At 44.5% G+C, this 27,267-nt stretch overlaps 1 protein-coding gene across 1 annotated transcript in view; it reads left to right on the top strand.

Moving 5' to 3' along the window:
- Nucleotides 1–5,797: 5,797 nt before the first annotated feature.
- The window catches only part of TRAPPC9 (trafficking protein particle complex subunit 9), a 762,741-nt gene continuing 741,271 nt past the window's right edge, over nt 5,798–27,267 (top strand). Inside the window, exons 1-2 of the mRNA XM_071208051.1 lie at nt 5,798–5,924; nt 14,538–15,130. Of these exons, the coding sequence (XP_071064152.1) occupies nt 14,547–15,130 (584 nt within the window). The 5' untranslated portion in view covers nt 5,798–5,924; nt 14,538–14,546. The remainder of the gene's footprint in view (nt 5,925–14,537; nt 15,131–27,267) is intronic.

Genomic DNA, 27,267 nt, shown 5'->3' with positions numbered 1-27,267 from the left:
AAGAGACACAGATTCCCGGTTCCACCGACAAGAATGCAAGCAGACACAGAAGAACACACAGTGAGTGGACACAGACAGCAGACAATGGGGGGGGGGGGGAGATTTAAAAAAAGAAGTTAACACAAAAAAAGTTCCTAAAGTAACAAGGTCTTTGAGGACAAAGAACTGGTCTCTTTAAAAATAGTCTCTTTAGAGGAGTGGGGTGGGGAGGTGGGGGGTATACAGGAACCTCTTATGTTTTTTAATGTAACATTTTTTGAGATGTATATATCTTCAAAAAAAACAATTTACAAAAATGATGGAGGTGGGGGGTGGGGAGTGGGAGCCTCTTTTTTTTTTCATTTTCTTTATTGTATATACTTTTATTTTTGGGATATTACCATAATTTATCTGCTAATTTTATGATTGATTGATAATTCCATTATTTTCAGTTTTACATCTATTATACATAATGCTACCATTTGTGGTCTTTTATATATATATATATATATATATATATATATATGTATGACAATTAGGGTTTCAATTTGTATTTCCATCATGACTAATGATGTTGAATCCCATCTGAATGGATAGGATTTGGAAAATACAATAGAATTCCTCATATGAAGCCAATGACAGGATTATAATCTATTGTGCAAACTAATATTTCGGGGTCCCAAATCCTTCAGAGGACACCATTTAAAATATAAAATATTACAGTGCTAGCTTCAACCAGGGGTTAAATACCATCATTTATTTCATAGAGATGGAGTGTATAACATTATCTAGCTATTCCACAGACATTATTTTATAAAATCTGGGTTTCTTTGCTTCCCTTTTAATTTTTGAGTTTTAGTTCAAATTCATAATGCAATTTGTTGGTGCCATTGACCCTCTTTATTATATCCATCCTCTTTGGATATGCTCCTCCTACCCCCTCTTATGTTTTTTAATGTAACATTCTTTGTGATCTATTAATTTTAATTAAAAAATGTTAAAAGATAGTCTCTTTAAAAATAATTTATTTTCATAAAATCAATGTATGCTTTTTAAAGAAAAAGTGAGGAAATACAGAAAAGTAAAAGAAGAAAAACCATTGTCAAAGAGAAAATTGCAGTAGACAATGTGACACAGGCGAGGATGACTTTATTCAGTTACCATGGTAGGGGAGAGTGTAGAACTCTGCTCCATCAAAATAAGAAACAGGGACATGTGTGGTTCAGTGGTTGAGCGCTGGCTTCCCATGTCTGGGGTTCAACCCCCAGCCCCGGTACCTCAAAACAACAACAACAAAAACAAGGGACAACCAGCTTTTTAAGGGCTGGGAGTGGGGTGGAGGATGAAGGTGGGCGCTGATCACGGGGCTGGGTGAATTATTTATTGAGGTTGCAAATAGGACCACTTGGTTCCAAATGTCTTCCTTTGAGATTATTAGGTCACCTGGAGTCTGTGGAAGAAATTGATAAGGAACTACCTAGTTATTAGCCTCACAGGTGCTTGGATAGCGTAAGGGCAGGCATTAGAGTAAGGCGAGGAGCCGGGAGTCAGAGAAAAGCCTGCCTAAAGTCTAGTCGAGCTAAAGGAAAGTTAAGGCCCCTTGGTCTCTGTCAACCAACCACACGCATCACAGACCACGGCTGTGGGGAAGCCGGAAAGGAGTGCCATTTCAGCAGAATGCCAAGGCACTTTTAGGAACGTGCAAGGGGGAGGATATTTTTGGACTGAAGGAACAATACAGAAAATACAAAGAAGATGGAAGGGCATGGCGTAGTAAAAAGTGAGAAACGAGCCGTGCGTTTGCTCTCAGGTCGGGAAGCTGGGGTTTGAAAACTGAGATGGGTGATGGGGTGAGACTTCCGAGGGGCATTCAGTGGGCTGGGAGATGAGAGCCGTTTAAGTCACACTTCTCCCTGCCTGTCAGTTTCCACAATGCCTGACACGACCGCAGCCTAATACATATCTCTGGGCTGAAAAAATGAACACACAAAGAGCAGGTCCTGAGGTCCCCTGGCGCGCCCAGCACAGGCGTCAGTCGCATTAGTGACGCAAGCAAGACGCAGGTGAAAGCTCGGTTTCCAGGGCAACAAGCGCGGGGCCGCGTCCTTCTCCCCGCGCGTCACTTCCGGTCGCTCACCGTTTCCTCAGCCTCTTCGTAGGGAGGTTCCGGTTGGGACAGTCTGCCCACTTGGTTGGGGCCTCCGGGCGGGGGTAGTTTTGGAAAAGGCTGGGCAAAACGTGTCTTCAGTCCTGCGCGAGCTGGGAGTGGGGGCGGGCAGGTGGAGCTTGGCGTCTGCGTCTCAAATTCACCCCTTGGGCGCCGCGGGAAAAGATGCCAGGTAGCGGCAGGCTCTGGAGCATGCGCACTGCTACGAAGGGAGGACTCCGGTGTTCCGGGATTTCCGCGCAGTCGGAGGGGGTCGAGAGGGGCGTGGCTTGAGAGGGAAGGCGTTGATTGGCCAGTTAGAAACCAGGCTTCCGGGAGCGATTGTGGACCCCTGTGGCGGGCTCGGGCGTTTCATTCATTCATTTCCTGAATGGATTGATTCACGCCACAAACATATACTGAGTGTACGCTGTGTCAGAGCTTGGGCCAGGCACTGGGGATTCAAAGATGACTCAGACACGGTCCCTGGCTTCACGGAACTCGCACCTTGGCTGACACTTTGCTCCCCCGCCCCCCCCTTATTCTTTTGCAACCTCATCGCTTCTCTTCTGCACTAAGTCCGTGGCACATGCCATGTTATCTGACTGCTTGCAGGTCTGTGTATGGTAGCTGCCATCGTTGCATTATTTTGAGGGAATCAATGTGAAAGTTCTAATAAAGTGTACGGTCCTTAATGACGCTAAATGAATGGAGTTAAATAAATGAATTTCGGGAGTCTATGAGGCTCAGCGGTTGAGAACCAGCTTCCCACATATGAAGTCCTCGGTCCTGGTACTTCAAAACAATTTTTTTTTCTTCTCTCCTTGCCTTGGGGACTAGAAAGCCTAGGTGAGATGGCACTGGGGTCAAGTGTCTCTTTTTGGTAGGAGAGAGCCTACAACATTGTGAGGAACCCTTTATAGTACTGGTGGAAGATCGAAACTCTAAAAGGGGATAGGTGTTACCCAGGGTGGGGTAACCATATCACCCTACAACACACTTTTAGCCAGGACAATAGGCATAAACTGGAACTGTCCCAGGAAAATCAGGATATATGGTCACCTTATCCCAAAGCTGTACAGGTGGCATGTGACAGAACTGAAATGGAATTTAGATTTCGCCCATTTTGTCTCAAAGCACTTTCCCATACTTTATTTCATTTAGTCCTCACGGCAGCCCTATGAAGTTATCCCCATTTTATAGATGAAGATATTGAGATCATACAGGTAGTGAGTGATGGAATGGCAGCTCCCCGCTGCACTTTTAACTCATGGTTCAGTGATAATTCTCAACCGCACAAAGCATTTTTGGGCACTGGTCCTATTCTTTGAGACGTGAGGTAGGTTGAATTATGTATCCCAATAAACATAGGTTCTTAATCTTAATCCATGTCCCTGCAGGTGTGAACTCACTGTAAACAGGAGCTTTCCAAAATGTTATTTTCAATGAGTGTGGCCCAATTGAATGAGGGCGGGTCTCAAACCAGATCGCTGGGAGGCCTTATAAGGAGAAAACCACAGCCAAGAGCTAGAAGCAGGTCAGCCGGAAACCATCCCAGACCACTAGGGAAGAAGCAAGCCTCCGTGAGACATTAAGAACTCCCGCTGTTTCAACCAACCCTCTGTGTGGTATTTGTCATAGCAGACTAAGATAAGACCCCAAGATTGGACATATCCGGGAAGCCAATTCCGGCTGAGTTTGCTGGAAAATTTTCATAAATTCTGTCTCGTTCCTGTCTTCAGCCTGTGAGGACTTTTGCAGAGGGGATCTGGTGTGGGTAAAAGGTCGGACCTGCTTATTTTAGAAAGTTCTTCCACTCCACCATTTGATGGCAGTGGAACTGCGGCAAGCCCTTACACCCTCTGGCCTCACTTTCATCATTGGTGCAAATGGAGAGTAATAGTCCTTTCCTTCTCTCAGTCCCCCCATAGATTTGCTGGAATAATAAAGTAAATTAATTTGTGTGTGCACTGTAAACAGAGAGACTCTACAAGACTAAGCAATTTCTTTTTGTCAGCTTTCACACTTGCTTTCCAAGCTGCTTGTCTTATCCATTTATAGACAATAAAAATTGAAAAGGGCTCTGGAAAGAGCACAAGCGATGGAATCAGACAGCCAAGGATTTGAATCCCTAAATAGCACTGCCCACTTGCATGACCCCAGCCAAGTGATAAATCTTTTCTGGATCTCAGTGCTAGGAATAGCAACCTTGCACCGACCTCCTAGGTCTGTATGAGCAAAGACTGGGGCCCTGTTCCTGGCACAACGAAGACAAACGTGTCCGTAATTGGTGTCTTCCTTCCTTGTCTGTTTTCTGAATTCTCTAGCTGTCCACACCATTCACTCCCAACTGTGCAGAGCAGTCACCTTGGGCAGCTTCTTGTGTCCTCCTTGGAGACACCAGCTCAGCCCTTTGGATTCCTCTGTTGAAAACTTTCCAGCATGCTGGGAATCTGCTTGCTTTCCCCCCTGAGTCTGTGTTCTGTTTATAACTCATTCCTACTTCTTGGAAAACAATTCAATAAAAACTAAATTGGCTTTCCACTGGCCCTGAGCAGGGATGAGGAAGTGTATTATTCCATAAAAATTATGAATAATAAAACAAGTCATAAAACAGCACTGGGCACCTAACAGAGAGTCAATAAATGCTTGCTGGCTTTAAGCAAGAGCTGTGACTCCGACGATTTTCCGTTGCTGCTGCATTTGCTGAGAGCTATTCCTGCCCTCTGTTACTTTTTTTTTTTTTTTTTACATTTAACTGAAAAAGAAATACATGCATACGGTGGAAAAAAAAAATTCAAATAGAACATACAAATACTCCAGGAAAAGGTTCTCCTATCCCTTTTATCTAGAAGTGTCACAGCTAGCCTTCCCTCTGAATTTCCAAGTATTTTTGCTTATCTCAGCATACGTATGTATATTCCTTTTTTTAAAAAAGAAAATAATCTAGAGAGGCTTGGATTCCTAAGATGGGCGCCTCGGCCGGGAGAGCTGTGCTACTCCAGGGCCTGTTCGGAGCCACGCGAGGCCCCAGCGTGGTTTTGCCCACGAAGCCCGCGGGCCCAGGCCGCGCTCCGGCCCCTGAGGCCCGGCAGATAGCGCACCCGCCGCAGGCTCGCCGCCGCCCGGCCCGCCTCGGTGTCCCCACCTTTCAAAGAGGGCTTCCACTCTCACGTTGGCCTCCTCGCCTCGGGGCGCCTCGACCCCTGCGCGACCCAAGCCCGGCTCGGAGCGGGGGTGGGGACTCGGCCGGGCAGCTGCAGGAGGCCGAGCCCCGAGGGCTAGCGAAGGGGCCGAGACCGGACCCCCGCCTTCCTCCCGTACCCGCCGCGGAGGCCCAGGCTTCCTCTCCCACGCTGCACCCCCCTCCTCCCCCGCCGTCCCCCTCCTCCCCCGCTGTCCCCCCCTTTCTCCACCCCTCCAAGCCTCCTATCTTTTCCCGCCTTCCCTCGTCTCCAATCCTCCCTCGTCCCCCCTCCCTCCTTTCTCCTCCCCCCTCCCTCCTTTCTCCTCCCCCCCCTCCTTTCTCCTCCCCCCTCCCTCCTTTCTCCTCCCCCCCTTTCCTTGTGCCCCTCCCTCTGCCCGCCTCCGCCGCCGCCGGGCGTCCCTTCTAAATCCCGGAGTGGATCGCGGTCCCGGAGCTGGTCTCTGCGCATGCGCAGGAGCAGTGCCGGCTCGGCCCCCCCCGCCGCCAGTCGGAAGCTTCATCTCCGGGCTGGGAAAGCGGCCGCAGAGTCTGTCCGCGGGGCTTCCTGGCCGGGTCTTGGGCTCTTGCTCCCGGCCCGGGGCCTCCGGCTGCGTAAGTGCAAAGTGGGGGTCTCCCTGCTAAGAAATCCGGGCCGGCTGCAGGGAGGACTGTCTGTGGGTCGCCGGGGTACGAGGGCGCGAGTCGGCGTGGGTCCCCCTGAGGGACTTGCCCCTGTCCACGCCTCTTCTGGGCCGAGTCTGCCCACACTGCCCGGGCCCACTTGGTCCCAGCCCCGAGTCCTGTTTGCACCTGCCCGGGGCCCTGTCACCCCTTCCTGGGGCCCTGTTTACACCTGTCCAGGGCCGTTTCCACCCCTGCCTCAGACCCGTCCCACGCCTGCCGCGTCTTGGGCCCCGGCCCTGCTCTCCACAGCTGTCCCCCTTCCCCTCTCCCGCTCTGGATCCCCTCTCTCCTGGGCTGACCCTCCTGGGCCACGCCCCCCAGCCGCTGTCGCTGCCCGGGCTTCCCTCTTCGCCCTCTCCCTCCTCCATCTCTTCTGGAGGAAAAGTGCCTCAGATCCAGCTCGGAGGCGCCGGACCCCGTTTCCCTGGGGTGAGATCCCCGTGTTGTAAGCTCCAACTCACCCCCAGAAAGTCGTGGGAGAAGAGTGTCGGCCTTTTCGCTCCTGCATTTCTTCTCTCAGAAATGTTTTCTCCGAGCCCTCCCCAGTTTATCTTCCCCGGGAGAATGCCTTTCAAGCCAGTCTTTGTTAGAATGAGGTGTGGATTTCACATGTTTTTGTAGAGAGAGGGGTGAAATGTTGAAAGCAGGGCTCAGTTTAGTTAAAAAAATTTTCAGGGTCGTAGGGCTATGACATCCGCTCACAACTCCCCCCACCCCCGTAAGTTTAAACTAGTGACTGTCGTTGTTTTAAGTAGTTAGTAGCCATTTCTTGGCTCAGCCCATCTAGGGTTTGTTCACGTGAAATAGAGCGGTGGGGTGGGCGTGGTGTTGGAGACCCAGGAATATTGCAATCTTAAAGATCCTCTGGCAAGGTTTTTTTCTTCCCCAAGGAGTGGCAAAATAATAGCGTAGTGAGAAAAATAGTTGTTGAGAAACTTTTAGAAAATAACAGCTTTATTGAGATATAGTTCATGTACTGTAAAATTCACTCTTTAAAATGTACAGTGCAGTGGTTCTTAGTATAAATATAGCTGTGCATCTCCTTCACCACTATCTAATTCCAGAGCATTTCTGTTACCCCGGAAGACATTGCCCAAATCCCTCTCTTCCCAGCCCCTGGCAACCACTGATCTATTTTTTATCTCTATGGATTTGCCTATTCTAGACATTTCATAGACATGGAGTCATATAAGTGGTTTTGTGATTGGCTCTTTTCACTCAGCATAATGTTTTCAAGGTTCATCCATGTTGTATTTTGTATGTATCAGTGCTGTGTTTTCTTTTTTTTTTTTTTACTGAAAAAAATTGATATGGGTATACTACATTTGTTTATTCACTGGATGATGGACATTTGGATGGTTTCCAATTTTTGGCTATTCTGAAAAGGTGCTATGAACATTTGCATATGAGTTTTGTGTGTTTTTCATTTCTCTTGGGACTGTATATCTAGGAGTGGCACCTCTACATTTAACTTTTTTTTTTAAGATTTGTTTTATTTATTTCTCTTCCCTTCCCCCCCGTTGTCTGCCCTATGTCCATTCACTGCGTGTTCTTCTGTGCCTGCTCTCATTCTTGTCATGCGGCACAGGAAAACTGTGTCGCTGTTTTTTGTTGTTGCGTCATCTTGCCTGCATCAGCTCTCCATGTGTGTGGTGCCACTCCTGGCCTGGCTGCACTTTTTTTCACACGGGGCACACTCCTTGTGCATGGGGCACCCCTACACGGGGGACACCCCTGCGTGGCACAGCACTCCTTGCGCTCACGCAGCTCTGCGTGTGGGCTGGCTCTCCACACGGGTCAGGAGGCCCTGGGTACTGAACCCCGGACCCTCCATATGGTAGGTGGATGCTCTATCAGTTGAACCACAACTGCTTCCCCTCTATGTTTAACTTTTGAGGAACATTTTTGATGTTATAATATTTGGGTTAGATTAGTCTCAGACACCAGAACTTGCTCACAGCCAGGTTTTTCTTCATTGGGTTCTGGCTGGAAGTAACAATGGAAGGAGGATGGACTCTGGAGCCTGAGCTCCAGATTGTCACTTACGGATTTTGAGCTGATTACTAAGCCTGAGGTTCTTCATCTGTAAGATGAAGATTGTAATGCTCGTCTCTTAGGATTATTGTGAAATGTAAAAATGATTAAGTTGTGAAGAACCTGGCACAATTTTACCTCCTTATATGAAATGTTTCCACCTGTGTTAAATGCACATTTCAAATCTGGGCCAAAAGTAAACAAATAAGTTTGTTTTCATACTTAGCTGCTTTAAGGAAAACCCTTGCTCAAGGTTGTATGGTTTACTGAGCTGTGGTGTGGACGTGATTGCTTTTCAGTGCCTGGTTAGAGTGGAAAGGACTCAGAAGGATCGTTTAGTTCAGGCAACTTTGTCATTTGAGATTTCATAAGTTGATAAAATCTAAATCCTGGAGCATCAATGATAGGGTTGCCAGTTTTAAGTTTTGCCTAGATAGGTCAGTTGAAAAGCAACCACCATCTGCTCTCATCCTTATTTTATAGAAGCAAGAACATTTTAACACCAAAAAAAAAAAAAAAGGGAAGCTAGGGAAGCAAATATGGCTCAAGCAATTGGGCTCCCGCCTACCACACAGGAGGTTAGTGCTTCAGTTCCCGGTGTCTCCTAAAGAAAGTGAGCTTGTGTGTCAGGCAGGCATGGCAAGCTGACACAACAAGAGATGACACAACAAGAGACACAAGAAGAAAAACATAATGAGAGACACAACAAAGCAGGGAGCAGAGGTTCACGGTGCCTCCTAAAGAGGACGAGCAGGACAGTGAGCTGGTGTGATGGGCAGGCATGGCGAGCTGTTGTGACAAGATGATGCAACAAGAGACATGAGAGGAAAAACATAATGAGAGATACAACAAAGCAGGAAACAGAAGTGGCATAAGCGATTAGGATCCTCCTTCCCACATTGGAGGTCTTAAGTTTGGTTCTTGGTGCCTCCTAAAGAAACAAAGAAGATGAACAGACACAGCAAGTGCAAACAATAAGGGGGTAGGGAGAGATAAATAAATCAATCTTTAAAACAAACACACACAAAAACAAGGTAGCTGTTAACCTGAAAATAAATGGAAATAATAATAGTTAATATTTATAAGCCACTTACTAAGCTTACTTAAAGTTTATTTTTATGAAAAGCTTATACATTATTCATATTTTACTCTTTTGACTTCAAACTGGAGAAATTAAATGCCTCCTATTCTCAGACTTGTGTCTAGGACCCGCTCTCCACCTATCTTTAGGCAGAACTGCATGGGTAACACACTTGACAAAAAGTCTTTTGGGTGCATTTATTTTTTTGTTAAACATGGATTCATTGAAGAAGGGTATTGCAGGAGCAGCAGCATATTCTATTGATAGATGAGAAGGTTGACTTTCAAACTAGCTAGTCTGGTGCTAAAAACTAGACTATAAGCTCCTTGAAGTCAGGAACTTTTTTAAAAAATTTTTTTAACATTATTGATATATCTAATATATCAAGGTATAGATAATGTATGTATATAGTTTAAAGAATAGCAAAACAACTCTCCCTCCCAGCGATACCTACAACTTCTGAAGCCTGCTGTGTTTCTCTCAAACTACATTCCTCTTTGCCACCCCAAATAACTATCCAGATTTACTTTTTCTTTATGCTTTTACTACATGTGTAAATATCCCTAAATAATGTATTGTTTAGTGTTGCTTGTTTTTGAGCATTTTAGAAATGGAATTGTTTGTCTTAATCTTCATCTTGTTTTATTTGCTCATTATGTTTTTGAGATTTGTCCATGTTCCTGCAGTGTAGCTATAGATCATTCTCTTTCACTGTTGTATAGTACTCCATGGTGTTAGAAGACATTTAGTCAGGGTTCTCTAGGGAAATAACTGACAGGAGATACCTGTAAATAGTAGGAGATTTTATAAAATTCTCTCATGTGACCATGGGAATGCACAAGTCCAAATTCCACAGGCAGGCTGCAAAACTGGTGCTCTGATGAAGGTCCTTGATGAGTTCCCAGGAGTCCTTGGCTGACCCAAGTAGAGCTGAAAACTCTCTCTCTGAATGCTGAAAGCACTTCCCCTTTTAAAGCTTTCAACAGATAGGATTAGATGTCACTCTTTGCTGAGGGTAATTTCCTTAGTTGTTTGTAGATGTAATCAGCCATCTATACAATCAACTCACTGTTGATTAAAGTCCATGGAATGTCCTTGTATTACTGTTAACCCAGTGCTTTCTTAACCAAACAACTAGGCACCATTACCTGACCTACTTGACACAGTAGCCTACCCATCACAGAAGACCACAGTTTATTTATCCATTCTCCTGGTGGTGGACTTTGTGTTGTCTCTGATTTGCTGCTATGGATCTTTGTGTATGTCTCTTGCTCTGAATGTGCCAGGGTTCCTCTAGAAGGGAAATTACTGGGCCTTAGGGTATGCACATGCTCATTTTACACAATAATGCCCAATTGATTCCAAAGTGGATGTACTAGGTGACATTCTCACCTGTAGCATGGAAGAGTTACCTTTGATCGGCATCCTCACGGATACTTGGTATTTTTTTAATACTTAATATTTTTGGTCATTCTCCTGAATGGGAGAAGGTCTATCACTGTGGTTTTAATTCTCCCTGATTGCCATTGAGGTGGGGCATCTTTCCATATATGTATTGGCTATTTGAGTTTCCTCTTCAGAGGTGTCTCTTCAAGTATGTTGTCCATTTTTAGATTGGTATGTTTGTCTTAGGGTTCTCCAGAGAAACAGACAGCAAGATATCTATATAACTTTAACTATATAATTATAACATCTATATCTGTATCTTTATCATCATCTACTTCTATATCCATATCCATATCCATATCCATATCCATATCCATATCCATACCATATTGTCTACATCTATATGTTAAAAGATTTATTATGGGAATTGGCTCATGTGACCATGGGAATTGGCAAGTCCAAATTCCATAGGGCAGGATGCCAGCTGGAAACTTCAAAAAGGGTGGTTCTGGGAAGTGGACGTGGCTCAACTGATAGAGTGTCTGTCAACCACATAGGAGGTCCAGGGTTTGATCCCCAGCGCTTCCTGACCCATGTGGTGAGCTGGCCCACGCGCAGTGCTGCTGCATGCAAGGACTGCTGTGCCACACAGGGGCGCCCCCACATGGGGAGCCCCACGCACAAGGAGTGCACCCCACAAGGAGAGCTGCCCTGCGTGAAAAAAGAGCAGCCCACCCAGGAGTGGTGCTTCACACACGGAGAGCTGATGCAGCTGGATGACACAACAAAAAGAGACACAGATTCCCAGTGCCTCTGACAAGAATACAAGCGGACACGGAAGATCACACAGCGAATGGACACAGAGCAGACAACTAGGGGTGAGGGGGAAGGGGAGAGAAATAAATTAATAATAAATCTAAAAAAAGAAAAAAAGGTGATTCTGAAATCTGGCACTTGTGAACTTTGTAAGGCAGACTGTCCGCTGAAAATGCCAGTGAAGGAGAAACTGGCTGGCTGAAGAAGAAGCAGAAATTCTTTTTGACTGCTGAAATCCTCAGTTCTGCTACAAGACCTTTAATTGCCTGGATGAGGAGACTTGGCTTATTGCTGAGGGCAGTTTCTTTTGTTGATTGTAGATACAGTCAGCCATAGATGAAATCAACTGACTACAGGGGCTAATCCATCTAGGAAATCCCCCCACAGTAACAATCAAGTAAGTGCTTACTTGACCAAACAACTGGACACTATAACCTAGCCAAACTGACACCTGAAATTCACCATCACGTGTATCTTTTTCTTACTCATGGAGTATCCATTGTGTCAGTGCTATTTATTGGAGAATATTTCCTTTCTCTCTGCTTTACAATGGCAACTCATCCATAGTTCAGATTTCTGTGTATATGTGGGTCTGGCTCTAGGCTCAGTTATGTTCCCTTGGTCTCTTTATCTGTGTGCCAACCGCTTTATTGGCAGTCACACATCATACTGTTCACCCATTTAAAGTGTATGGTTCCGTGGTTTTTAGTATGTTCACAGAGTTTTTGCTCTGTGAATTGATCGTGATCAATTTGAGAACATATTCATCTTCCCAAAAAGAAATCCTGTGCTCCATGAGCAGTTTTATCTGGTCTTGATATCTTATGGGACAAGTCCATCTCCCTGGTGGTGGTTCTTTACCATTAATGAACTTGTTATATTCCATGAAAAATCTGGAAAGATTCTGATCTGAATTGCGTTACATCTGCATATCAAATTGGAGAGAATGGGTATCTTTATGATAGCAACTCTATCCATAAATATACTTGGGATCCTGTCTTTTCAACTGAGTATTCTCAGCACTTAATACAGGGCTTGTTAAGTCCTGGGAAGTCCTTAGTAAATGTAGGGTGTGTGAATGGTGAGGTTTTATAGATCATTGGTTTCATCTGCAGCCTTTTATGAAAAAGCAACTACGTGACTCACTTATGGTCACATAGAATGCTAGAGCCAGGGCTTGGACCCCAAGCCCCAACTTGGCGGACTTGCTGCGCGGAACCAGAGTTCTCTCTTATCTACTGCTGATGGGATGCAGCATACTTTTTGCTAATACTATATACTAGTAATATTTGGCAATTTTAAGTTTCATTAGTACAGTCTTAATACAGAGGCAGCTTTTCTCTCATGGGCCCGTGTGTGGTTTATTTACGTGTTAACAATAAAAATGAGTATTTGGAAGCACTTGTGCTTACTGAGCATGTTTGAATTGGGAAAATCTGTAGGATTCAAAATACTCAATTTTCATAGCTATTACATGTAGGTCCACCTTAATTTTGGATTAAAATATATTAAATATATTGAATATTGAAATTTCATTGTATAGTATTATAGGGAAAGGGCCTTGTGTGTTTTTTTCTTTCTTCTTCCTCTCTTCCCTTATTCTCTTCTTTCTCCTTTTCCCGTTTGTCCTCCCCTGTAGCGTTTATTAAAATCCAACTTTTTATTTTGAGATAATTGTGGATTCCCATGAAGTTGTAAGAAATAATACAGACATCACATGTACTCTTTTTTAAGAAATCATTTTATTGATATGTATTAATAAACCACACAGTTCATCCAGAGTGTACAATCAGTGGTATTTGGCATAATTATGTATTCGTTTTTTAAAAAATTTATTCCCCCCCCCAGTTGTCTGCTCTCTGTGTCCATTCGCTATGTGTTCTTCTGTGACCGCTTCTATCCTTATCAGCAGTACGCAGAATCTGTGTTTCTTTTTGTTGCGTCATCTCGTTGTGTCAGCTCTTTGTGGGCGTGGCACCATTCCTGGGCAGGCTGCACTTTCTTTTGCGCTGGGCAGCTCTCCTTACGGGTCGCACTTTGCACATGGGGCCCCCTACGCGGGGACACCCCTGTGTGGCAGGGCACTTCTTGCACGTATCAGCACTGAGCATGGGCCAACTCCACACGGGTCAAGGAGGCCCGGGGTTTGAACTACGGACCTCCCATGTGGTAGGTGGACGCCCTATCCATTGGGCCAAGTCCACTTCCCTAATCATGTATTCTTTACCCAATTTCCCCCAGTGGTAATAGTTTGCAAAATTACAGAACAGTGTCAAAACCAGAATATTGTCTCAATAACCCTTTGGGGTATGTGTTATCATTCCCATTTTATTCACCACTAAGCCAAAGTTCAGAGTAGTGCCTAGACCTGCCCAAGGTCACCCAAGCAGCGAGTGGTAGAGCAGGGAGTTGACGTGATCTCCTAACTGCTATTCAGTGTTGTTCCCATTATGATGATCAGTGCAATGGGGGCACAGCATTCATTTGGTTGTTTGCTCATTCATTAAAACCTTTTTTGATTATATCCTATAGGCCACATTCTTTTTATGTGGGTTATCTAATTTAATTCTTGCAACAGTGCTGGAAATGGAAATGTTTTCATTTTATATCTGACAAAATTGGCTCAGAGAGGTTACCAAAGCTAGCTGAGGGTAACACAGTTTATAAATGGTGGTTAGTATCATTATATAATGCCTCCTCTTATCTAGGTTTGATGGTAGGTACTTTACATTTGAATGTCATTTGATTCAGATGCCAGTCTTGTAAGGGAAGTTTCATTTATCGCGGTCATTTTATAGTTGAGGTATACAGGGAGACTAGAATTCAGATGCAGAAGTTCTGATTCCACTGTGACTCTTTTCGTTATGTCATGCTCAGGGGATGTGGAGCATTTCATTCATTTCCTCATTCATTCATTCAGCAAACATTTTTAGCACATCCTCTTTACCAGTTCCTGGCTGGGTGCTGGGAATAGAAAGATTAGGGACAGCCCTTTTCTGCAGGAGCCCAAAGCCTAGTGCAATAGACAGAAAAACCACAAGTTACAATGTTGTGATGGGAGCTGTGGGAGCCTTATGCAGAACTCCTAGGGCCCAGTTTATTTCAGTTTTACTGGGGGTTTACGCTGCCTTCCAGCTGGTCACATCAGAATCACCACATCCCCTCGTGGGCCAGTAGCCTTCCAAACAGGTGCCTCTCAAAGTCTCCCCTTTCTCTCTGTTCAGGGGTTCAGGATGAGCGTGCCCGACTACATGCAGTGTGCCGAGGACCACCAGACCCTCCTGGTTGTGGTCCAGCCTGTTGGGATCGTCTCTGAAGAGAACTTCTTCCGGATCTACAAGAGGATCTCTTCTGTGAGCCAGATCAGTGTGCGGGACTCGCAGCGGGTCCTGTACATCCGCTACCGGCACCACTACCCGCCCGAGAACAACGAGTGGGGCGACTTCCAGACGCACCGCAAGGTGGTAGGCCTCATCACCATCACCGACTGCTTCTCCCCCAGGGACTGGCCGCAGACCTTCGAGAAGTTCCACGTGCAGAAGGAGATCTACGGCTCCACCCTCTACGACTCCCGGCTCTTCGTCTTCGGCTTGCAGGGGGAGGTGGCGGAGCAGCCTCGCACCGACGTGGCCTTCTACCCTAACTACGACGACTGTGGCACCGTGGAGAAGAGGATCGAGGACTTCATCGAGTCGCTCTTCATTGTACTCGAGTCCAAGCGCCTGGATCGAGCCACAGACAAGTCCGGGGACAAGATCCCCCTGCTCTGTGTCCCCTTTGAGAAAAAGGACTTTGTTGGATTGGACACCGACAGTAGGTAAGTTTACCCAGAGACCCAGCAGCCTGGGCTTCACTCTCGGGTTGCTCCCTTCAGCAGGTGAGGTAACTGAATGGCAGGATTTTATCACAGCGAGGGTTTGGAAGGTGTGGTCTGTCGCTTTCCAGACTTGAGAAAAAAAACGGGGACAACCTTTGCTTAAGGGAAATCTTTTAGGGTTAGTATATATGCTGCTCCCTTTCAGTGGTGATCCCCTAGTGGGGCCCCAAGGAGCTGTGATATCCAGTGTAGCAGCCACTAGCCATGTGTGGCCTTGAGTTCTAGAAAAGATGCTGATAGTAAAATATGCACTAGATTTTGAGACTTAGTACGGAAAAAAGAATATAAAATAGTAATATTTTCTTAGTATTGATTACATGTTGAAATGCCTTTTTGCATATGTTAGGTTAAAGTGTATTAGTAATATCAGTATCACCTGTTTTTTACTTTTTAAAGTTCTCGTGGCAACTAGAAAACTTAAAATTCCATACATGGTTTATATTTTATTTCTGTTGGACAGTGCCACCCTAGAGCACCATTGGAAAACTTGTACTCAGTCTTTCCCTTGGATTTCTAGACAAGACACTAAATCTGGGGTGGCAACGAAATGGGTAGCAGTTGTGCTGGAATTCAAGTGCACGTCCCTGACTCCAGGCCTGGCTCTCTGCATTGGATCACGCTGCCTTTTCCCTACCTGATAACCAAGACAGAATATCAGCATATCAGAAATACCACCAGGGAGTTTCTAGAGCTACCACATACAAATGAAAAGGTTGTTTATATTCTCTTTATGAGAAGGGGTGTTGGACAGAGCAGGAAAAAGTCAGTCTTCATGTTTTTCCCTTCTCCTAACTCCTATGTCCAAAACTTTATGTTGACCAAAATTGCAGATTAGCTCCTCTGTCACTTTCACTGTTTGTCCTTGCTGCTTTTTACTGTATCGTGGCTGTGCAGCAGAAAGGGACAAGATGCAGATGCAAGCTGAAGTGGCAATTATTTGCCAAGAGCTGGTCCCCACCCCGTTTTGCTAGAGGAAGTGGTGGTGGAGCCGGGTCACCAGCTGGCTTCATGCTTGCAGATATGGTGCCCAGCCTCTCTGAGTCTCCCCTTCTGGTGGCCTGTAGGTCTGAGGGGAAGAGTCCTGGAATTGGGAAGAGACACCAGTCTCACCTGTGTGGTGCTTGGTGGATTGAAGCAGTTTTCATTTCCTCACCTGAACGTGTTCATTTGGCTTAAGGAGAGGGAAAGGCACGTTACACGTGTTGTCCATATGGTCTGCACTTAATCCTCACCTTGGCCTGGACTACCTGCTGGTGCTCCTGCTGACGTGGAGCTGAGGGAGCAAGGTTTGGAAACCTGGGCCGCTATCAAGGGCCCCAGGCCAGTGCTCTTCCACCTCCTTTGTTGCCTGGTGTGAAGAAATGCACTCTGCTCTCAGGTCATGGAGCTGCCCGTAGTAATCATCCCTTGAAAAGCAGCACTGCATGGAGTGACGGGCCTTCCTTGTGCTGTTTGATCCTTCCAGCAACCTACAAGGTAGACAGGGAGTGGGTTGTCTCTACTTTACAGACTGGGTGGCATGCGCAGGGAGGTAGGTGTGTGGCTGAACCTTCAGAGGCAGCTCAGGTTAGAGACCCGGCTTTGACTCCTTGACCCATGACCTCCTCCTTCCCCACACGAGGCACCAGTGACATTTTTCAGCCATCAGCCTCTTGGCTTTGAACTTGCTGATCCATCAGACAATGCAAGCTCTGTTTTGCCTTTTGAAATCTATGCTCACAATTTGACAGGAGCAACAAGTCTGCATCAGGATGCAGTGCCTGGCCTAGTGCCTTGTGCCAATAATAATGAGCACACGTGTATCAGGAGCCTCTGCATGCCTCTTCAGGGCTCTAGAGACACTGCCGTGCGAACACCCTTATGGCCTGTCCCAGGCTAGTGGGACAGCTTCCATGATGAATTTCAGAGAGAGAATGACCTCAGCAAACCCAAATTAAATACATCCTCCTCTAGTAACTGCTTAGCTGTTGTTGCTTTCACTCTTCCACAGTCCTCTAATTTTCAGAGCAATGATTTGGTACAGGAACAGAGCTTAACCCTCACCTGCAGCTCTTGGGAGAATGATAAAGTGTCCAGGGTAGCAGATGCTGCTTAGTGGGTGAGTGCCTGCTTCCCAAGTTCAAGGTCCCGGGTTCAATCCCCTGTACCTCCTAAAAACCGAAAAATGAGAAAACCAGTTCTCACTGGGGAGCAGTTGTAGCTCACTGGTTGAGTGCCTGTTTGACAAATTGAACTTACCGATAGGTTCTATTGCAGAGAATTCTGACTTCAGAGGCCAGACTTACTGGTAGCTCTGGGTATGGGTGTGTTATACTTGAAAGTTCATGTTTTCCCCTAGCCTTATCTAAAACCCTTGGTAAATTGAATGTGTAGTATTGTAACTATCAAAATTATTTTCATTCTTGTGTGTTTCTAATTTTTGCTTGTTCCTCTTTGTTTTCTTTTCCTTTTTTTTTTCCTGTCATACTGCCCCGTGAGTGTGTTGTTGAGTCTGAAAAGGTAGGCTGTGAACATATTGCATTGAAAATAGCTAGATTGCCCCATGTGCTGCCTTCTCATTCCTTTCCTCGCTTTAACAAATAAAACTACTGCTGCCTAGATCCATATGTTATCCTGTAAATTTTTTTTTTTTTTACTTTTTTAGCACGTAACCCATTGGTGTTTGATACCTGTTAAACTACTTGCTCTGGGGGACTTGTATGGTCTGTTGTATTTGGTACAAATGAGCCTTTATTAATTTTTTATTTTGAGAAAGGGAGATGCTAATTGACTTAGGTGGCTGCAGAGAGAATTTTCATGGGATATTTTGACTTGGAAGGTCTAAAACTGCAGAGCCTTGCTCGATTCTTGGCTTTTACATTAATTATGAGGCATGCAATCTTGGCTGTCGCTATGCTATGTGCATGATGGTGCTTGTTGGTAAGCGTTCTCCTAGACTTTTGGCCCTTCAGCCAAGCAGAGGAGGGATGCTTCAGGAAGCAGTGCAAGTCTTTTCTTTTGCTTTCATCCTGAGCATGCCATCCAGTTTTCCTTTACCTTAGGGACTTTCCCACATAAAGTGATTGGAGACTATTTTCACTTCTATAGTGGTGTTTTTTGTCCCCCTTTGTTAGGGCTCAAGGGATATTTTTCTACATATCAAAGGAAGGAAAATATGGGCTTCTCCCAAATAGCTAGTTCACTGGAATCTGAAGGACTCAAAGACCTCCGTAAGTGACCATGTTCTGTTTTAGCCGGGAAGAGTTTTAGTCAGAGTCACACATGCAGTTCACCTGAAGCTGTCCTACGGCTTTCCTTTAACCCTGTGTTGGTGAGAATGTTTTTTACATTTGTTGAGGCTAAGGCCCATTACCCTCTGAATTCCAAAAAAGACATTGCAATAAATAAAAAAGAATCTTAAATCTGTAACAATGCTAAGTACAAAATTGTTATCACAATAAGTTTAAAAAAATACAGTTTGTCTTGGGGCAAAGTCCCATCTGGCTGTAGACCTCTGAAACTTACAAAACATTTTATCTTCTTCCAATATACAAAGGGACAGACAAAGGATAAACATCTGCAGTACTATAAAGAGAAATTAGGAGGGAAACATGAGTCGAGGATCCCCTACAGTTCTGTAAACCTGCAGGCATATTTCATTGGATTTCAAAGTCTGAGAGTCATTCTCAAGATGATGGTTTCTTCTCCCTGAGGCCTTATGGGGATCCACCCTTTCCACAGGCTCGTCCAACAGCCATATTCTTGGTTCTACCCTCATCAAGCATCTGCGTGGTGACTGAGCTCCAGGCCTCACCCTCCGAGAACACTGGGGTGATGGCCACTCCTTCCCTGATCTCTGGAGTACAGTCTTAGTCCCCTTAGTACAGTGAGATGACAGCAACATTTCCCCTAATCTCTGGCTTATAGGCCCCACTGTCTCATAAAGCTTGTTGGTTTAGCATGCAAGAAATAGGGGTCCTAGCCATCAGACAGTAAGACTTTCTACATGTCTTTACTGGATAACTGCATTTCCAATCCTGACTTACAAGTTCTAAGTTTAGTTAACTTCTCAAATGGGACAGTATTGTCTGGGGCTTCATTTCCAGAGGACTGGAATTTCTGGAATCAGTTTCTGGTTTTGTTGTGCCCAACAATTCAGTTCTCAGTTTAACTTTCTTGTTTAGCATTTTGCTACGAAGCCAAGCCTCATTCTTTGAGTTTACTTTGGAAAGTTCTTCAGCTAAATGTCCAGGCTTGACGGTTTGAAATTCTGCCTTCTATAAAACCTCAGGAGTTAATCTTGCTAAGTTCTCTGTAACTTTAAAACATGGATTGCCTTTCCGTCAGTTTCCAACAATAGTTTCATCATTTACTTTCTTTTTTCTTTAAGATTTATTTCTCTCTCCTTTGTGGGTCTCCCCCCCCATTGTCTGCTCTCTGTGTCCACTCCCTGTGTGTTCTTCTGTGTTCGCTTGTACCCTCGGCAGCACTGGGAAACTGTGTCTCTTGTTGCATTATCTTGCTGCATCAGCTCTCCGTGTGTGTCGCACCACTCCTAGGCGGGCTGTGCTTTTCTCACGCCTCTCCTTGCAGGGTGCACTCCTTGCATGTGGGGCACCCCTATGCGGGGGTGCCCCTGTGTGGCATGGCACTCCTTGCGTGCGATAGCTCTGTGTGTGGGCCAGCTCACCACGTGGGTCAGGAGGCCCTGGGTATCAAACCCTGAACCTTCCCATAGAGCAGACGCTCTATCAGTTGAGCCATGTCTGCTTCCCCATCATTTACTTCTAAGGCCTCATAAAAATTCTCTTTAGTGTCCATATTACTACCAACCGTCTCTTCAAAGCAGTCTAGGCCTTTTCCATCAAGCATTTCACACTTCTTCCAAAAAATACCTATTGCCAACCAATTTTTAAAAAAAGATTTATTTATTTATTTATCCCCCCACCACTTTTTTTTTTTTTTTTTGGCTGTTTATCCTCTGTGTCCATTTGCTGCATATTTTTTTTTCTGTGTCTGCTTGTCTCCCTTTGTCGCATCATCTTGCTGTGTCAGCTCTCCGCTTCGCACGGGCCACCTTGCCTTCACAAGGAGGCCCTGGTACGAACCCAAGGCCTCCCATATGGTAGACAGGAGCTCAACTGATTGAGCCACTGCTGCTTCCCCCTCTTACCAATTTATAAAACCATTACAGCATTTTGGTATTTGCAAAAGCACCACCCCACTCCTGGTACCAAATTTTATTAGTCAGCCAAAGGGGTGCTGATGAAAAGTACCAGAAATCTGTTGGCTTTTATATAAAGGGTATTTACTTGGGGTAGAAGCTTACAGTCACAAGGCCATAAAGAGTCCAATTCAAAGTAACTTCTTTACCAAACTGTTGCCATGTGTTGAAGCAAGATGGCAGACAATGTGTGTGAGGGTTCAGCCTTCCTTCTTCCTCTTAAGGCTCTGTGGTCCCAGCTTCTTCCAATCTCAGCTGTAGGCTGGCATGGTGCTTGTCTCTCTTCCCGAGGCTGTTCTCTTTCTGGGCTCAGCTGCTCAGTCCTCTTTACAAGGTCAACTGTACACTATCAGGCTCATCTTCTTCCTAGGACCTCTGCCGTGTCTATTGAGCATTGTCTATTACTCTGTTCTTTTCCTGTGTGTCTCTACTTCTATGTGAGAGTTTGTTTTATCAGTCCGAGGGCCTGGGACTCGGTGCTGAGCCATATTCAAATGAAGTGGTTGAATAGAGCCCTAATCTTACCATACTTTAATCAGACATCTCAGCTGAATCTAATACAATCAAATAAGCCCAGAGAAACAGACCAGTTTACAAACATAATCGTGTATCTTTTTCGGAATTCATAAGTAATATCAAAATGCCACGGATAGGCAGATCATTAGTTTACAGCCGCAATCTAGAACTTCCAGCATCCATGGTTTGCTCCAAGAGGAGAGTCTTTGGTGAAACCTGGTGTCTTGTAGTCTCTCCCCGTCCTTTTTGTGTCACCTGCTGGCAAAGGTTTTGTGCTCTGCAAACTGCCACCACCACCATGCTGGCCAGGAGGCCTTGCTGCTTCTCTCGGGTTCTGGCTGAAAGGTGAAAATGTTCATTCTTAACTTACTTTGGTCTCAACTGAGATAGGCCACTGAGTTAGGGGAACAAAACAGAAACAAATATAGCAAGTTCAAGAAGTACAGGAAGAAGCTTAGAAAACCCAGGGCAGGCATGGTGTGATAGCTGGGTTAGCCCTGGGGTTGCAGGTCTTTTTCTGGTGTTCCTGAGGCCGCAGGGAAAATAGCCTTGCCTGGGTTCCTCCCTCCGAGTCCCTCACCTCTGGTCCATTACCCAGGAGTCTCCTGCAAAGCTCCGGGCCATCCTCACGGCCAAGTGCCAGAGGGAGGGAAGGACCAGGGAGGGAGGGACCAGGGAGGGAGGGAAGGAGGGAGGAAGGGACCAGTGTCTTTCCTCAGTGGCCTGTGCCAGAAACGCCCTTTAGAAAGGTGTAACTCCGCTGCTGTGTCCTGGGGCTAGTTCTGAAGAACCAAAGCTGAGAGTTTTAGAGGCTGCGGTGACAGGACTTGCTAGTGATTACAACGTGGGGGCTGTAGGAGGGAAAGAGAGAAGTCAAGCATGACACGTAGGTTTCTGACCTGAACAACTGGGGAGAAGGTGGTGCTGCTTGCTCAGGTGGGGCAGGGCCTGAGGAAATGGAGTCGGACTGCAGAGGGCGTGTTGGATGTGTTCGAGGTGCCGGGTGGACTTCCGAGCAGAGACAGCAGAGAGGCAGTGGATTTCCGGGCCTGCTGCCCCAGTGCAGCCTTGCCTAGAGGTGTCCCTTAGCAGCTGCCAGGTCTAGACAGCATTAAATCCGTGAGTGTGGGCGAGCTCTGGGGAGACCAGACTGGGGGGGGGGAAGGCTCAGCGCTGAGACCTGTGCCAAGGGACCTGAGGCCGCCCAACGTGGCGGAGGGCTTTGTCTGTCATTCTAGGGAGCCTGGGATTTTAGGGGCTGCTGCCATTTATCCTAAAGGTGCTGGGGTGGGTGGGGATGCTGTGTTCAGATTTGTATTTCAGAAAGACTGCCTGGAAGCAGGGTGGAGGGAGCTGGGTGGGGGTGGGCGTTCACCCTTGAGGGAGGGCGAAAGGTGTGGGAGGGGTAGAGGTTCCCAGCTCAAAAACAGGAAACAAAAAGCATCTAGAGGGGCCTGAGGTCATGGGGAATTGAGACCAGCAGCTGACCAGTGGAAGGCTTGTTGGATTGTTCTGGAATGGTCTTTACCCCAAAAAACAGACGTAAAAAAACAACTCTAATGAGCATTGAGACGTCCTGTTGAGGAAGTGGTTCTTTCCTGGTCCTGGTAGTGTAGGGTACCGCGTGGGTGGATACAAAGGTGCACAACACAGCCGGATGTCAGGCGCTTGGTGTGAGCTGGGGACTCCTAGGCGCATGAGAGGGACCAGAAGGCGGGGAGACTTGCAGGACTATAGGTCGGGCACCCGCTAGCCATCCTCCCTACACGTTTCATTCAGGGCACGTCAGGGTCATCCAGGGTGGGTGGTGGCAGCCCAATTTGCAGAGCAGGAAACAGTGAGGTTAGGTCATTAGTCCAGCATCATGCAAACTAGTGAGTGATGTAGCAGGATTGCGACTTGGGTTTGTCAGGCTTCAGAGACCTGTTCTCTAACTCATTCCATTACTTACCCTTTATACTTGAAGTGGGAACGTTACATCAGTTTTGGAGCTTACTTTTGGTACAGCAGACCAGTTTTAAGCGGTTCCCTTGTTTAATTGCTGCAGATCTATTTCATGAAGCTCAGATTGGTTGTATGGTTAGGTAGCCCAAAGAGAGGTTTTTCGTTTCACGTCTTTAGTAACATGGTAGCACATAATACACACATGCAAAATAAAACCTAGAAATTCTGAACTTTTAAATGGAAACTTTTCACTTCTCCCTTGATATGATTTCTTTCAGCAAAATGTAACATATACTGGAGGGTAAGCAGGGTAATGATTTCTTTCAGCAAAATATAACATATACTTCAGGGTAAGCAGGGTAATGTTTTGATATGCAACTTTAGCATAAAAAAGTTCAGATGGAGATAGTCAACACTAACAATTTGCTTTCAGTTCTTAATTAGAAAAGATGTTGTATCAGTTAACAGCCTTTATACCATCTGAAATCGAGTATAAAACATTGGGTTTTTTACTTTCTCTTCAGAGCTCCCTTACAGTTTAGGATTGTTTACATTGTAGCTTAAGTTATACCACCTGGGGATTGTTTTGTTATATTTATTTGATTGCCTTTATATGATGTGTGTAATTTAAAACTCCCAACCCCAAAGTATACGAGCTGTGACCATTATTTGATTATGCAAATCCTTCTAAAGTTATCTAATAATATTAAGATTGCCTTTATCAAAGTTCTTTTGGATTTTAACTGTAAACTCTTGTTGAGCAGCTCTGCCTTTTTTTATTGATTTGAATATCTAAGTTTCTTTGGATAAAAATTGGTTTTTGGATTTGAATACAAAGCTTTTGTTTTTCACGAGCCATATAATAGTGTAATAAAAATCACACAAATATGAAACTTTTTCTTTTTTTACCTGGTCAAGAGTCGTGGAGATAATATAGCCTATGCCTTTAATTGAATTTTAATTACAGTGTTAAGTGCAGAAAGGAAGTACAATTTGAGTGCCTTCCCTTACAATGGTTGAGGTTCTTTTTTAGGTACTGAAGCGGGATCACTTCATAGGTCAGACAGACACCCAGGAGGAATAAATTTAGAGAACCTTTATTTACGGCCGGGCACCCTCCACCATAAGTAGGTGAGAGGGCCCTGAACTCAGGGGAATGTGGGTTTTATAGGGGTCTATACAGAGGGCAGGGGTAGTGTTCATGCGCTTAGAAGGAATTTTATTGGTAATTTTTGCTTTCTAATGCTGAACAAGCAAGCAAGTCAAGCAAGTTACAGAAATGAAACATTAGCAGTTAGCCGAGCTATAGGGGGTTAGGGTGTTCACAGTCGAGCAAGTTACAAACGCAATCAAGTTACGAAAGTGGAACACTGGCAGGCAGCCGAGCTGTAGGGGTTAGGGTGTTTACCCCCAGGGAGGGTGAGTCCGGATGTATGTCCAGTTTTCAGATTGCAGGAATAGGCCCAGTTTTCTGCATACTCTACTTTTTCTGCTTCAGTACTTTTATACAACTTCTAGGAAGGCTGCGTTTCCATTTATCTGTGGAGATTGTCACATCTTTGCCTAAGATTTAGTTATGGTTGATAGAAGAACATTATGAGTTAGGGGATTATCAGGATCTTAATACTTTCTCTACTGATTCTTAATTCTAATTCCTTTAAAAAATGTTTATATTTAGGAATAATGAAATAATGTAAGGATCACTCTGAAATATTCAGAGCATATTCAGGTTTTTGTGGCTAAGGTCTGTTGCTCATGGCTTTGAAGTTCACCATTATTTTACAAATTTACAAGTTAATGGTATGATATTTTCTATATATTTGAATTTTGTGTTCACTTCAAATATATTTGCTACTGTGAATTCATGCTAGAGTTTTCTTTTTTGTTTACTTTATGTTTTCCTCCATATCCATTAAACATATTTAATGGAAATAGAATTTAAAATTCAACGATTCTAATAATTGCACATATGAGAATTCAGATGTTCTAAAGATATTTTAAAATAACTGACATTTTCAAAGAAGAAAAGATCCATGCGTTAATTAATAAGTCCATTTGGTTATTGAATTTTTTTCTGTGTTAGAACAGGAAAACATACCCAGGAAGTTAGCAAAATACTGAACACCTTCGAGAGGGAAAGACACTGTGGAAATTGCTTTTTTTATGAGTTGAATGTAGTAACGTTCTTTTTCTCAGGAGCACAGGGTAGCACATTCCCTGAAATTCTGTACTATTTATATTATTCTATTTTAAATCAGATGAAGATAAAGAATCCCTAAAAAATAAATTGTTCCTATTGGAGTAAGATACTTTCACAGTTGTTCAATTGAACATTTTTTCCCCCTGACAAGTCCTGTGGCATAAGACATGTCTATGAGAATCCTTGGATTTGTGGTTTGGTTTGTGGTTCTGATTTACGCTCCTCCTTTCTACCCTTTTGCCTCTTTGTCCTCCCAGATGCCCTCAGAGAGGTCACTGTCTTTGTGGATGGGATAGACAAATAGCCACATATTTGTCTGGATAATAACCATGCAGCATGCTAAGTCCTGTTATGGAGGACATTATCAGGGTAGACTTCCTGGAGGAAGAGGACTATGCCTTGAGTTCTGAAGACAGAGTATGGAGCCAGTGTAGCTCAATGTTTGAGTGCTGACTTCTCACCTATGGGGTCCTGGTAGCTCAAAAAAAAAAAGGAGTATGAGTTAGCTAGGTAAGGAGGCAAGGAAAGTGGCATAGGTGGAAGGGGCAGCCTGGGCAGGGGGGTAGGAGGGTGGGGAGAGTGTTCAGTGCTGAAAAGCTCTAAGCAGTGCATCCTCCAGAGCTCAGGGAGGGGTACATGCTGGAGAGGGCCTGCTCATGGAGAGTCTTAGCGGAACTTTTTTTTTTGGATAATTTTATTGATACATATTCATAAAACATACAGTCTATCCAAAGCATATAGTCAAGTATTGAGTATAATCACATAGTTGTGTATTCATCACTTCAGTCATTATCAAAGCATTTTCATTACTCCACTAATAATAAAAAACAAAAACAGCCTATCTAAAGCATACAATCCAAAAATAAACCCTACCCCTTAATAATCACTTCTCAGTCTCTCTGTCCTTCCTCTGCCATTCACAGCTGCTATTCTGTTTCTGTCTCTCTAATTTATTTGTATTTATATGTTGTATAAGTGGAGTCAAACATCATGTAGTACCTTTAGTCTAATTTCTTTCACTTAGTGTATTTCCTTTATTTTTTTCCCTTATAGAAGATTATTAATATATTACTATACACTACCGTACATAGTTTACTTTGGTTTTATTTTTTAACATCTTGTAACATTAATACTTTGTTCAGTTTCAAGGAAAAAAAGACATATATATTCATTATTACCCATGCTCATATTTCACATAAGGTTTTGCTGTGTTATATAGTCCCATGTTACATTTTTCAGTTTACCTTCTAGTAATATGTATGACCTTAGAATTTTCCTTTCAATCACTATCAATTCCATATATTAGCACTGCTAGTTATAAACACTATGATATGCTTTCACCATTTCTATTCATTTCCAAAGATTATTACATATCCTTTTTAAGAATTCTGCACTAGCTAACCTTCAGTTTTCTATTCTCTAAACTCATTTGATTTTTTGGTGACCTATATTCTCTTTATTAATTCCATGAATTTACACAATATATTTAGTTCATAATACTGCAATCATACAGAATTTGTCCTTTTCTGTCTGGCTTGCTTCACCCAACATAATGTCCTTCAGGTTCATCCATGTTGTCATATGCTTTATGACTTCGTTTATTCTTACAACTGCATAATATCCATCATATGTATACACCATAATTTGTTTATCCATTCATCAGCTGATGGACACCTGTGTCGTTTCCATCTCTTTACAACTGTGAATAATGTTGCTGTGAACATTGGTGTGCAGATGTCTGTTTGTGTCACTGCTCTCAGTTCTTCTGGGTATATACTTAGTAGCAGTATTACCAGGTCACATCATAGATCTGAATCTATCTTCCTTAGGAATCGCCAAACAGACTTCCACAGTGGCTGTACCATTCTACATTCCCACAAACAGTGAATAAGCATTCCTATCTCTCCACATCCTCTCTAGCACTTGTAGTTTTGTGTATTTAATAGCGACCATTCTAGTAGATGTGAAATGATATCTCGTTGGGTACAATTGTATACAGTATTTGTATTAGTATTGCCGCGCAGGCTAGCTCGCCTTCACCAGGAGGCCTCTCTCTGGGCTTAGTTGCTCTGTTAGCTCCACAAGGCCAGCTGTAGACTATTAGGTAAACAGCTTGCTTCTCTTCCTGGGGCCTTCTCTCTTTCCTCACAGCCAAGCTCTCTGTGTGCTTACTTCCCGGGGCTCCGGTCATGACTTCAGCATCAAAACTCCAAC

This window comes from Dasypus novemcinctus, chromosome 14 (assembly GCF_030445035.2).
Source record: "Dasypus novemcinctus isolate mDasNov1 chromosome 14, mDasNov1.1.hap2, whole genome shotgun sequence".
NCBI classification, from domain to species: domain Eukaryota; kingdom Metazoa; phylum Chordata; class Mammalia; order Cingulata; family Dasypodidae; genus Dasypus; species Dasypus novemcinctus.
Note: the sequence above shows the minus strand (reverse complement) of the source record. Positions and strands in the feature narration are given on the sequence as shown.